The sequence below is a fragment of the Pelecanus crispus genome, chromosome 11 (assembly GCF_030463565.1).
Source record: "Pelecanus crispus isolate bPelCri1 chromosome 11, bPelCri1.pri, whole genome shotgun sequence".
Classification (NCBI taxonomy): Eukaryota; Metazoa; Chordata; class Aves; order Pelecaniformes; family Pelecanidae; genus Pelecanus; species Pelecanus crispus.
The window spans coordinates 38,108,243-38,122,026 of record NC_134653.1 but is presented as its reverse complement, the minus strand read 5'-3'; the positions used below and the strand labels follow the sequence as shown (position 1 = coordinate 38,122,026).

Genomic DNA, 13,784 nt, shown 5'->3' with positions numbered 1-13,784 from the left:
ATTACACTTTATTAATGGTTTTAAACAGGATGGTTGGTGAATCTTCCAAATTATTCAGAGGCCTATGTTATTCTAATGTAAGTAGTTCCTTGGGGGGGGGGGGTGGGGGGTGGGGGTGGTTTAGGAATCTGTCTGTAAATAAAGTAATGTCTCATGATAAATGCAACTTGACATGCCCCATCACCGCAGTTTGGAGATGCATGTTAACATGAGTTCTGTTCCAAGCAAATGTTATTCCATGGAAAATATCTTTTGCAAGAATCTAGAAATTATGTGGGATGTCTGTTTAGGCTACTGAAAAGCCATTATTAGGCAATAAGTTCTTGATAGAGTGAGTAACAAGTAACTTGAACAACTAAATTAAAATTGTCATATTAAAGTTCCAGTGGGTAATTTAGTAGGCCTGGCTTGTACCCAGGACTGTCTAGCCTGGCTTGGACTTCGTGCCAGCACCGTGCTGCGCACGATGATCCAGATGTCCTCTGTACTGAGCACTGCAAGTCCGAGGGGAAAAACAGCTTTTACTGAACACCTAAGTGCTGATCCTTCGGGGTCCTGCCAGTGACCCTGAACAGTTCGCTGCGTGGACTGGCAAATGCATTTATTGTAGTAAGCAAATCCAGTAAGAAAAGTAGAATTATTTATTCTGGTCATTGTTTAATGACAACAGCTAGGAGCTAAACTGCCCAGTCACCAATAAAAGATCCCAGGGATTGTCAGTACTGCCAAGTGTGCAAAATAAAAGAATTTTCTTAACCATGCAGCTAAGATTTCCAGCTAATGTTAGTGCCATGATATGATATGAAAATTGCACGGCAATCAAGATTTCTGATGCTTGCTCTGTCATGAGTTTCCTTTCATCTTATCAGCTTTAAGAATGGTACCCTGGCATGTGGCTCCAGCACAGCTTCTGCGGTTGGCCCTTTCTCTTTTGAGGTAAAACCTCAGAGTAAAATCTGGCAAAAAGACATGCAATTACTAGCGATACTCTGCCAGATTATTTTTAGATTGTTCTTTGCAGCTGTATTAGTTCTTTGGGAAGTCGCTAAATCTTTTCCTAACTTGTCCTGCCATTGCTGTTTACCTCAGTGCTGCCAAAATCTTCTGGCAGCTAATCGGGTAGTGTGAATCCAGAAACTACAGTCCTTGAAATAAAGGTGTTCCAGGAGAGCGACTCGGAGACGTGCGCCTATTCTGCTTTAGTCAAGTCCTCTTCAGACATCCTCACCGTTTGAACGGTAGAGTCATCTCATGGCTTTAAATACACTTGCCTTTTAATAGCGAGATTGAATGTTGCTCAGCAGTGCTTTATGCTGTCTGGAAAATAGACCATTTTCAAGACTGGAGCGCCAGTGGGAAGGAAATGAGGTGAACTGTGGAATTGTTGGACACCAAATTACAGAATTGTATTGCTTTCTGATTGGCTATCTACAATGTGCAGCAGAAAAAAAAAATCTCAAAACACAATTCTGCATAATACTGTAGCCTTGTAACGTGGACTGTCTCGGCCCTCTTTTGGAAATGCTGGATCTGCATGACTGCACAGTTGCACAGCAAAAGTGTCTCGATCCACAGGATGACGGTGCAGTGCAGACCAGGCTTGCATGGTGATCTTTAAGATCCACTGAGGTTTGGAGATGCGCCTTTTCTGTTGCTATGAGCGCTACAATTCTTTCTGCCCTGATGCCACATACTCACACTGTTATCTTTAGTGTCACTCTCTGTTGCGTGACTGGAAGATTAAAAAAACCCCACAAAGTTGCTTGCTGCTGAGTCCCTCCCTTCAGAACAGGAGCGGCTTGAGAGAGCGGCCCTCTGAATGGGGCTGCTACGGTGAGACTGCGGAGAAGCATTAGTGTGTCAGTGACACAGGGAAAACCACTCTGAAGGGTGGAAGGAGCGGGAGCACTGGATCCTCCCCGCTTGCGAAGCTGCCCTTGAGAACCCAACTCTAGAGGGGTGAGAATCCTCATAGGAAAATACAATTGAAAGTAATGAGGTGCAGATAGAGTAGGAATAGTCTCCTTAAGGATAACTCCTGTGTTCGCATTAAGGAATGTTACTGTCCCAGAAAGGCTTTGTCCTTCAAAAGAATGAAATTTAGGTAAATTGCCAACTTCCAAATATGTATCTTAAAATGAACTTGTGCTTTTTGCTCCCTGACTCCTGCTAGAAACTTGACAGGATGCTTCTGTGGCTCGCCTAGAAAGGAAATTTGCATGTCCATGCTAAAAATGCAGATGTGACTGTCCCTGGGCAGATGACTTCTTTACTACTTTTCAAGCCCTAAGAAATGCATGTAAGTCTCTTACTGTCCATTACAGGATGCTAACCAAACTTCATAAATTGTCTGTAATGCTTCTTACTATAACATTTTCCAGTTTAAAATAAAAAAATATCGGTGGAAAAATAATCAGGGTTCTGTTTGCAGCTGAAATGCTTCACCAAGAATGCCCCTTGAGTGGGGAGGAGGAAAGGGCTTGAACTGAGGAAAGCGATAAAGTCTCTGCCTGCGTCATGCAAGTGGTGCTAACTCATGACCTGAGTGTATTAGGGGGGCTCCTGAAATTTGTCTTCTGGCTTAGTTTTGTTGAAAAGGAATCCAGTTGCATACTTTGAGACCACTCAGCCATGTGCATCAAACTGTGGTGATGGTGATCAAGAGGTTTGCTTCCAAAGTACACTTTTGATCCAACTTAATACGCTAGTGTAGGTGCGGCGGAAGGCTTCCGGATTGGTATGTGGAGTTTGGTTCTGTGTAAAGTTGTTGACCTTTTGATTGGTGACAAGGATTTTAAGAATAATTTATTTCAATAAGCTGGCATGACAAAGAGTAGAGAAGGATAGGAAACATTCAGTGTCCCCCAAGCATTCGAAAATAACTTAAGTAGATGTCGGCCCTCCCTTTCCTAAAAAAAAAACCCCAAGTCTGGAGTTCATTTGAAGTTGCCTTCTGGCTTTAGTCCCTTTTGGATAAAACCTGACATTTTTAAAGTTGTTCTGAGAGGGCTAGAGAATGCTTTTTTTTTGGGGGGGGGGGGGGGGGAAGCAGTTGTTAGCAAAAGCTGAGATTTCACATAACCATATGTCTTCAGGCTGGAACTTGCTGGATTTGCTTATATTAAAGCTGATGCTCACAATTTTGTTGCAAACTGCAACCTAAGGACCCTTACTTGCTTTGTTGTTCGGTTTTACTTACTCTGCTCCTAATACCTCCAGGACTATGGAGCTCATCTAGTCTCTCAAAATGGGGAATGGTATGTTTTCTCAGAACAGAACTGGAGCGTATGCCTTCCAGGCCAAGTTTACTTTTAAGAACGCCCAACAGAAGCTGCAAATGGGGCTTTTGCCGTCATACGCAGTGGTTACTTTATCTGCGTGTTGGCAGCTGTGAAGGGGGGATTAGCTGTGGGAGAAAGCAGGAGTGAGGGAGCAAGCTGCAGCTCCTGGTCTTGATTTCTCAACTTCCAAGTGGCCTTGAACCCTTCCTCCCGTCTGAGGATTTCCTTCTGAGGAAGGAGAGCTGCTGGGTAGCGCGCCCTGAGTGCGAACAGAGGGGCCATTCACACGCTGCTCTTCAGAAAGCCGGTTTTGGTGCACTTTCTGATGTTACCTTAAATTGCCTCTTATTTCTGCCTCCCGACGCTACTGGGTAGATTTAAAAAGAACAGGGTACGGTGTTAACTTCAGCTACGTTTGCGCTCATTTATTCATCAGTTTGGCGGAGGGCGCAGTTCTCTTGGTAGCGAGAACCCGGCTTTTGCAGGGTTTTACCGACGGAGGCTCCGGCTCCGGCTCGGCGGGCCCCGCGTTTGCTGCAGGCCCGGGCCCCCGGCACCTCCCCGCAGGGACCCTCCTCGGCGCGGGGGGCTGCGGCAGGGCGAACTCTTGGAATGGCTCTGGCGTCCCACGGCGAGCCTCGTCAAGCTCGATAAACGGGGCTGGGGGTTTGGTTTTGGTTCCCCCCCCCCTTGTAAGACGGATTGAACAGGACCCGCCCTGCCTGTCCCCGCTGCAGGAGGGACGATGCCAGCTCCCCGGGCGCTCCCGGCCCGCCCTGAGGAGCCGGCGCTGGTGCCCCTGGCCCGGCCCTGCCCGCCCTGAGGAGCCGGCGCTGGTGCCCCTGGCCCGGCCCTGCCCGCCCTGAGGAGCCGGCGCTGGTGCCCCTGGCCCGGCCCTGCCCGCCCTGAGGAGCCGGTGCTGCCCTGCCCGCCCTGAGGAGCCGGCGCTGGTGCCCCTGGCCCGGCCCTGCCCGCCCTGAGGAGCCGGCGCTGGTGCCCCTGGCCCGGCCCTGCCCGCCCTGAGGAGCCGGTGCTGGTGACCCAGGCCCGGCCCAGCCCGCCCTGAGGAGCCGGCGCGGCCCGGCCCGGCCCAGCCCGCCCTGAGGAGCCGGTGCTGGTGACCCAGGCCCGGCCCAGCCCGCCCTGAGGAGCCGGTGCTGGTGACCCAGGCCCGGCCCAGCCCGCCCTGAGGAGCCGGCGCGGCCCGGCCCGGCCCAGCCCGCCCTGAGGAGCCGGTGCTGGTGACCCAGGCCCGGCCCAGCCCGCCCTGAGGAGCCGGCGCGGCCCGGCCCGGCCCTGCCCGCCCTGAGGGGCCGGCGCTGCCCTGCTTGGCCCGGCCTTACCCGCCCTGAGGAGCCGGTGCTGGTGCCCCTGGCCCGGCGCTGCCTGCCCTCAGGAACCGGTGCTGGTGCCCCTGGCCCGGCGCTGCCCGCCCTCAGGAACCGGTGCTGCCCGGCCCTGCCCTGCCCTGCCCGCCCTGAGGAGCCGGCGCTCCCGGCGCTGCCCGCCCTGAGGAGCCGGCGCTGCCCGGCGCTGCCCGCCCTGAGGAGCCGGCGCTCCCGGCGCTGCCCGCCCTGAGGAGCCGGCGCTCCCGGCGCTGCCCGCCCTGAGGAGCCGGCGCTGGTGCCCCCGGCCCTGCCCGCCCTGAGGAGCCGGCGCTCCCGGCCCTGCCCGCTCCGAGGGCCCGGCGCTGGTGCCCCCGGCCCCGCCGCTCCTCCCGCAGCCGTCCGGGGCTGCCCCGGTGCCCGCCGCCGCCCGGTCCCCCCGCCGCGCTACCTTAAGGGCTGTCTGACATCAGCCGAGCGGGGCGGGCGGTGTGGGTGGGATTTCCTGTGCTGGAGGTCAGCCGCTCCCCGTCCCTCGCCCGTCCCTCCCCGCCGCCCGGCTCCCGCTCTCCCCGCGCCGGAGGGGTCCCCGCGTCCTCCCGGCTCCCTCCTCTCGGGTCGGATTTACCTAGTGATGTGTAAACTACAGGATGCCCAGCAGCACCGGGAAGAGGTTTAAACCGACTAAATACATCCCCGTCTCCACAGCGGCTGCCTTATTAGTGGGTTCGACTACTTTATTTTTTGTTTTCACGTAAGTACCGCGCTGGGCGGCCGGGCGGGGGCCGGGCTGGGGCCGCCCGGCGCGGCGGGGGGAGGCGGCCGGGCTTGACAGCTCCCGCAGGCCCCGCCGCTGCCCGCCTGCCTCCCGCTGCCCCTTCCCGGCTTCGCTGTGCCGAGGCTCGCTCGCTCCCCGCCCCGCACAAGGCGGCTGTCGCTCGGATCCACCATTTCGCGGCACCCCGCGGCTGCCGGGCTCCCGCAGCCGCCGGCCGCAGCCCCCTCGCCCCGCTCTGCCCGGGCAGGGCTGCTCCGCGCCGGCCAAGCGCAGCCCCGGCCCCCGGGGCCGCCCCCGGCCCCTCTCCGCGCTGGGCAGGGGCTCCCCTGCTCCGGAGGGCGGGTGGCCGCGTCGCCCAGCGCTCCTGGCCTCGGGGCGCCTCCGGCAGAGCCTTCGGAGGTGGAAGGAAGCCTGGTCCAAGCCTGAGGGATGCTACACATTTTTATGTAACTGTCCCTGAAAGCCTGAGGAGCTGATGAACAAATTTAGATTTACCTGAAGGCAGGAGGGGGAAACTCCCCCCCCCCTCCCCTTGCCTCTTCTCCCATTCCCGTCTCCCCTAAATGCAAAGCTGAGCTCTGGCTGGTCGGCTTGCAGGTCTCCTCCAGTTACATTAATATGTGAGCGGTGTACCGCTTTAGCTTTATGTTTCCTCTCCCTTTATATAAACTTGAGTTATGTAGACTGCTCGCCCTTCCTGCGCTGGCGGAACGGCGGCTTCCCCGCAGAGGCGTTGTTGGCATTTCGAGAGATGCTACAAAACTCTGCTCTGAAATGGGCTTTGACTAAGCTGCTCTTGGGGAAGGGGAAAAGATCACTACTGGCTGTTCAGATTTACTGTTTCGCTCATTTTGAGACCGTTTTCCTCGTTTTGCCATTGCTAATTTTTAACTGAGCTCAGCGAAGCTGTTAGAAGCAGAAGGCTGTAGAACAGCGGGAGGATGTGTCTGTGTCTTTATCCTTCTTGGTTTGGCTGTGATACGCTTCTCGATGTTTCAAAATGCTCGTTGCTGGTACGGTAATCTTAATGCAGGATTTCAGAATAAAATGCAAACGTTGTTTTGTCTAACAGTTTCTTAAACCGGAACAGATTCTGACACTGAGTTACGCTCTTGACTTAATGTGACTTGGTTTCTCGTTGCTTGTTTTTAATGCATTTGCTGTGAAGTACTGGTAAATCCTTTCAGGATATTATACCGTTTCAAGAACTGATACAAGTATAAGCCTATCGTTCATCATTTGGGCATCTAATTATAGTTTGGCGCTCGCGGGCAAACACAAGAGAGAAGTTGGCTTTTGTGATTAACTTGGTCGACGCTGGTGTTGTGAATATTTTTTAAATGGTTTCATAGTCCAAAAAAAAAAAAAGGGGTCTTAATGCCAGCGTTTATTTTTCCTGCATCTTGAGAAGTGGATGCATGCTAAGGTTGTTTTGGGAGCCGTATGTTTGTTTTCATGTGATACTTCCAATGCAGAGCTACAAATTGCTTAGTGATGTAAGACTTTCCTGGTAACACAGTTGTTGTTGAAACATCCTTTTGGCAGCAGGACATCAGCTGAGATGTTCGGTTTAGAATTTGTTACTGTATGGAAGAAGCGATTGGCTTTAGTCTATTACGGAATCTCACACTTAACTCTGCTCCCGCTGCTATCAGTGAATAATTACATGCAAAATGAAGTATTTTTAGGATCTCTCCATATTGGAACTTGGCCTGTGCATCTTGAAGTGTTAGCAAATTTTTTGAGGACTGTCCCAGACATACGTTCTCTGCTGCTGCCAAGTCTTGCGTGTAATAAAAGTAACAGATAATTGAGCAACTGTTGTCAGGCAGTATCTGAAGTCCTGTCCATTCAAAAATACTCAGATAAATTTGTATGGAATTGCTGTTACTAAAATCTATCTTTGTCTTGGAATCAAAGCAAGTAGTGCGCATGAGATTAGTGTCTTTTGTGTGGTGGGGGTGTTTTTTCCCCCTTTCCTGAGCATCTCTGTTTTTTCCTCTTTTTCCACAGGCAGCGTCTTGTGTCCTGAAGACCTTTTTGTTGTGATATGTTATTGAAGGCTGAGATAGACCTGAATTTTCAGGGGCATTGATTTGCACAACTCTGTTGACATTAGGCAGATCTCTGCTATGTAGCAGTTGAGGCACTGGCCTAAAATTGCTTTAAGCAGCGTTATTGATAAAATTCATGCTTGCTAGTCATAGCACAGCTTTATCAGATGAAGATTTACATCTGTCTTTATTAATTCCTTATTTGTGTCATTAAGCTCTAAGGCTGCTATGTCTGTTAATGAGCTTACCTGGGCATAAATACATGAAACTGATAATGGATGGGACTTGGATATCAAATTTTCGGTGCAGATCAGCTCAGTGGGGTATCAGGGACTCGAGCAACTTCAGTGCTGTGGAACTGAATAACGGAGGTTAATATATGTGGAAAAAATTAATAATAACTTTTTAAAACCACTTACTGAACAGAAAAAATAATCCTTTTGGGGCACTGCAAACATTTCTGAGTATCATGTATGAAAAACAGAGGCTCTGACTCGGCTTTCTCCCTAGGCGTGTTTGTGGGCTCAAGCCACGTGGTACGAGTGTCTTCTGCTAGATGAAAAGCTCTTTGAACTTGAAGGCCAGGGTTAGCTTTTTAGCAGCGTAGTCTTTATTTTTTAGCTTTTGTCCAAACAACTTTGCTAAACAACAGCACATAAAGAGTGAGCAGAGAATGCAGCTGAATTGTCAGTGAGCATAACGCTGTAAAGCATAATGTCACCCAAAGAACTGTTATTCTGGAGCTAACAGTTCTCTTTACCTGTTTAGATTGTGCTGCTTACGGTAGTTTTCAGTGCTGAGAACCTCTGAGCTGGTTTAGCAGCTGCAGTGCCTGTATCTGTAGATTACACAGCAAGCTAAAAGCATAAGGCTTTAAGGAAAAACTGTGGCTCACTTTAGAAAGGAGAAAAAAAGCTCTTCATTCTCTCGCTCAGTATTGTAGACTAGAAATTTCTGATAAAATACCTATTTTCAGACTGTGTTTTCTGTAGCGTGCAGGCACTTGAGCATCTTCAAAGTACGGCAGAAACATGTAATTCATAACACAGGTCCAGGTGCCACTGCTTCTTTGATACAATGGTAGTAACGCTGCTATATATTGTTCCCTTAAATGGGATAATAAAATGGGTAATTTTCTGGGTGAAGTGAAAGCACAGGTAAGGTGAAAACTCATTCATTCAATACTGAAAATGGGACATTCCACTTTGTTCTTAGAAGTCATAATGGGAGGTAATCATTAGGTATACGCACAGACATATGCAATTGGCACTGTAATGCAGTCTGTGACACCGGGGAATTTAAATATCAGTGACCCTCAGGAAACAGCCGAGGAGTGATAAATTGGTGTAAAAGAGCAACTGAAGTTGAAGTCACGGTAGGGATGGAAAGGAAATAGGGAAATACCCTTGCTATTCAGATGGTGGAAGAAGGAAGAATGGCTGGTAGACTGTACTCCATAGGAGGGCTTGTGGATTTCCCTTAGCAAGAAGGAAAGCTCAGCTTCGTTCATGAATGTTTAAAACAATTTTTGGTATTCCCCCCACATTTGTACATCATGTTACTGTATTTCATGAACTAGAAAGACTCGGCATTTCTGCAATGGCTTAAACACACAGGTTGGCAGCATATGAACTCAGATACACTTATATGATGATAAATGCACTTTAAATCATAAGCACACCCCCCCCCCCCCCCCCCAGTTACCCAGTTATATGATCCTGCATTGGAATAGCCCTAAAATAAATATGTAATAGCATTTTAAAGTTCAAAACTATAGTAACTATTCTGGATGGTAGTTAATGGAAGTATAATTATATGTGTACCTAAAATTCTTGAACTATCTGTTAGATCTCATCCTCCCATGACTTGTCTGTGTTCATAGATGAAAAAAGGGGAAAGTGTCATCTACTTTTTTGACTTGGGTCTGTTTAGTCACTAGCAAAGGTCAAGCTAATGGAAGATCATCTTTGCTTCAGCGAAGTCAATTTGTATCCAAAGATGTTTTTCTTACCTAAAGTATTTTAAGGACTTCAGTGTACTCCAGTTCCAGATGAGATGTTCACTTCTGCCAGTTCAGTGCTCTGATTTCAGTTAGAATAAATGATAAAATGTGATTTAAAATGTATATTACAGACGTTACGGAGCTTCATCTGTAACACAGGTAGATTTATCCCAGCCTAGAGGAAATAGAACTGGATGCTGATAAGTAGATGCACAAAAAAGGAAATAAAGATCACAGCTCAGACTGTTTAATCTTGAGATGCTGCTGGACAGCATGAATTCTGCCTTGGAGTGTGATCTTGCATCCCTCGTATAGTTTGGCCCCTGCCTAGTCACTTGCTGAAGGCTGCTCCTGGATTTGGGTGTAGCTCTGGTCGTTGTTGCTTGTGACTTACCATGCCAGGAGTTCAAGGCTGAGTGCGATGTGTAGGAAAGCGTGCGGAAACACCACCACTGCTCATCTGCTTCCCCCTTGCACCAACTGAACAGTCGCACCAGATATCCTTGGAATTCTGAAGCCTTTGCAACACAAAGCTCTTCTTCCTTGTCTGTTCTAGCCATCCTAGGGATTCAGTTGTACTGGTAATGCTAGTTGTGAAAAAGAACAAATACCCCCTTCTTGAATGTTCTTTCCAAACCCTACTTCACTATTTGGAGCATTAACCGATTTCTGGCTTGGGGGGGTGGTGGTGGTGGTAGTTTTGTGTGTCCCTCCCCCCGTGCCAAATGAAGAAATTGCTGGAACTGAGAGGCAGCAGCTTCACAAAGTATGCATTCACTGACAGCCATGCAGATGACACTATATAGAGGAAAAAGGGTGTGCAGAAAAAGCCTCTACCAGTTTAATTAGGTGAATTTCAAAACTGACTTCACAAACACTGATTTCAAGTAGCGCAGTTTAGCCTCCTGAGGTATTTTAACATCTTCCATCATAAGTGCATCTTTAATGGCAGGTTCTCCCTGTCCACTCTGCTTGCGATCCAGAAAAGGTAAGGCTTGCCAGGTTGACCCGAGTCATCTCAGTTGTCACGTCTGTCAGCTTCTGAAAAATACTTGTTCTTGTTATGACAAAAAAAAAAAGCATCCTTTTAAACCATGGCAATTTCATCTTGGTATATAATGTTTGTAAAAAGAATCTAGACAAACTTGTCATGCAAGATAAAAGGACGGGCAATCTCAACAGGAAAATCCATTTAGCTGAAGTGTGAAAAGTTGGGGGTTTTGGGGTTTTTTTTTTAATGCTGGAAGAGAGCTCAGTTTTACTGCTTTTAACTAGTTGATTCTATCATCTTTGCTTCCAAGGGGACCAGCAAAGTTGACAATACAGGACACTTCTGAAAGCTATTAAAATGCATTCCTTTAGAAAAAACCAATGTTTATTATCAACAGGAATATTTTTCCTTCCTGTAGGTTGGGAGAGGGAGAAGGAATCATTTTGATGGCAGTAGATAGCTAGCCATCTCCGGCTGTGGGATGCACCGCTATCTGCAGGCAGCCATGGCAGTGGCATCGCAGTGCTCGCTGCAGGTCTAGTTTTAAAGGCAGAAGAGCTAATGCAATGGAAGTTATTCCTGTGCATGGGCCATCCACAGCTGTAGTCAGTGTGTGATTTATGCTGGTAGCAACCTCCAGAGATTAGGAATGTGGGTGTATGGAAATGGGAATGAGAGAGTGTCTCAATTAGATCAGGATGGGCCTCTCAGCCTTTGTACATGAATATACAAACAACTTTTCTATTTTTGTTTAAGGTCCTTTTCAAGATGCTAATTTAAATATTGTCCATGTTTGTCCAAGTATGCCACACGTGTATCCTTTTTATAAATAGAAGCAATCCCTACAAAGTTGTTCAAACGACATGGGAAATCAATTGATTTGTCAGTAATGTAAACTAAGGGATGCGACTGTTCAAAACGCAAATAAAACTTAAACTGAGAGACAGATACATTTGGAGGTCTGATTTTTGACATTCATTACCTGGGGCGGTTGCTAATTACACACTTACATTTTTGTATAAACAACTTATTGTGTTACTAGGTGCTTCTTAGCTGAAATCAGCTGTAGGACCCTGTGGCATGGGGATCTATGTGGGACCTGTGAAAGGTGACCTGGAACAGGTTTTCTGTTCTGACTTGACTTGGTGTATAAGCTACAAGGAAACTTTTCAAGCCCTACAGAGAGCCTTGAGTTTTGTTTAGCTTGCATCAGAAGATGTCTGGAATACAGTAATAAGGTGGTATAAGCCAACATAGAGCATGAAATGCATACTGGAGTGGGGAGAAATACTTTAAAAGCTGAATCAGTGCTATGCTTGTGTAACCAGTGCGAAAGTGGAACCTTGATTTATTGTCCTTTGATTTGAGCCAGTAGATACAAGACTTTTCTCACTAATCCGAGAGTAATGTTCAATTTGGCTGCCCTGTTACAGAGCTACTAGTAGTTGATCATTTGTGAGTAGGAGCTGCTAATGAAATTGAAAGGAAGAGGCATGGGGGCTGCAGTAATGCTGCAGTTTTTTAATGGAAATTCTGTATTATTCTTTTGCAAAGAATACCACAGGTTGGAAAACGGTAGTCGCCGTAGATCTTATTTTATTGTAGGAGAGGCGGTTTTGGGGGTCCTTGCTTGGTGATTGCAATAATCGCTTCGAATTAGTACACCACAGCATAGTGTATACTACATGAATCTTCAGCCAGTAATCTGTATCCAGAAGGAGGATTTAATTTGTCAATGATTGTTCTTCTGCAATTACTAATGCAATTTAGCTAGACTTGCTTCAAAGCTGTACGAAGTGCCTAAAATTCTGAGCTCTAAACCTATTACGCAGATATTAGCGAGTACTTGACTCTTGGTTTTTCTCAGGATGGATATTATGGAATAAACCGTACAGTAACCCATACTTAGATATTGCAGTGGTTACCATGGTTTTCTGTTTGTGAAAGTGTAAACGCAGAATTTGTGGACTTTAAATGTGAAATCCTTATGAAATATCTGTACTCTGTTGCTGTGTGTTGAGATCATCCAGTAACAAAGGACGGTGAAGCCAGGTACAGAAAAAGAGACCTCTTGAATGTCAGATCTACGCACCAAAGCAGCTGTTTCCAGTGTACGTGTGCACCATTTTGTTATGTACTTTAATATTGTGTGAAGTCACATCACTAGGAAATGCTGCCCTGTGCGCAAGAGGACAACAAGCTCTGTGGAGCAAGGCAGGCACTATGAAGATGGGAATACATGAAATACAGACTTTTGTCAAGCCGCATATAAAATGATGTCATTAGTTTTTGATGAAGGGAGGTGTTCATAGAAGCTGACTACTCAGTAATTCCCATGGAAATGAGGTTTGCGTATGCCACTTTGAAATGAGTACTCTCCAGAAAAACCCTGTACGCGCTCAGACTAAACTAATCGAAGAATAGTCTTAAATGAACAAATTACTTTTTAAGTTAGAGCCTAACAAAGCAAACCTGAAACTGCTTAAATATATAAGGGCTTTCATAAATAAAGTCAGACAAAGCCTTACTCTCCCAGGATTCTTAAAACTAAATTGGCATTTACATTAGCTCTCTTTCATGTCTTCAGGGAAATAATCCAATGTAATATCTATATCAACACAACTTAAGTACAGTGCTGGGAATAAGGAAAGCTTGGACATTTCCATAAACAAGCATCATTTTAATTTAAACTTGGGTCAGTCACAGAAATGCTTCAAAATGGAAAGGTTCAGCTTAAAGCTTTTCTGCCTCCTCTGATCCCAGTCGGCCGGGAGAGGCAGGTATTTTCTTACAGAAAAACACTTCCTCTCTCCCCTTTCAGCCAGTTCAGTTTCAAAAGTTTTGGGGGATTATTTTCATTGTGTATAACCTCCCTTTCAATTTTTTCTCATGAGTGAGATCGCATTTTGCATGTTTAGCTTTCTCTGCAGATGAATGTTTGCCCCAGCAATGAGACTCTCCAGATGTGTTATGATCTAATAACGCTGAGCACCAGTGGTTAACCCTTGGCTGCTGTCAGCACCTTGCTGAACCACCTCCCGTCTTTTACCAACACCCAGCATGCCATGATGTAGTTTCTCGGCTCCAAGCGGCAGGAGCCATTAGTTGTGTAGGTGGGCGCGCTCTCCCTCCGTGGGGTTTGTGTCCAGCATTGGGCTCGGGAACCCCCGGGACCCACACTGTTAACTTGGCTTCTCCTCCAGTATCCCAAGGCAAAACGGTGGAACAGGGACTTGGGGATGCCTGTGTGATCAGCTTCCTGTCGTCAAACCTGTGACTTTGACCAGTAACTCTAGGTTCGTTTTTCTTTCTTTTTTTTTTTTTTAATCATAGTCTCATTTCTCCCTTGTATG

At 47.4% G+C, this 13,784-nt stretch overlaps 1 protein-coding gene across 3 annotated transcripts in view; it reads left to right on the top strand.

Moving 5' to 3' along the window:
• The first annotated feature begins 5,256 nt into the window (after positions 1–5,256).
• The window catches only part of ZDHHC8 (zDHHC palmitoyltransferase 8), a 111,421-nt gene continuing 102,893 nt past the window's right edge, over positions 5,257–13,784 (top strand). For all 3 annotated transcript variants that reach the window (XM_075718843.1, XM_075718842.1, XM_075718841.1), the window contains exon 1: positions 5,257–5,360. In XM_075718843.1, coding sequence (XP_075574958.1) covers positions 5,257–5,360 — 104 coding nt within the window. The remainder of the gene's footprint in view (positions 5,361–13,784) is intronic.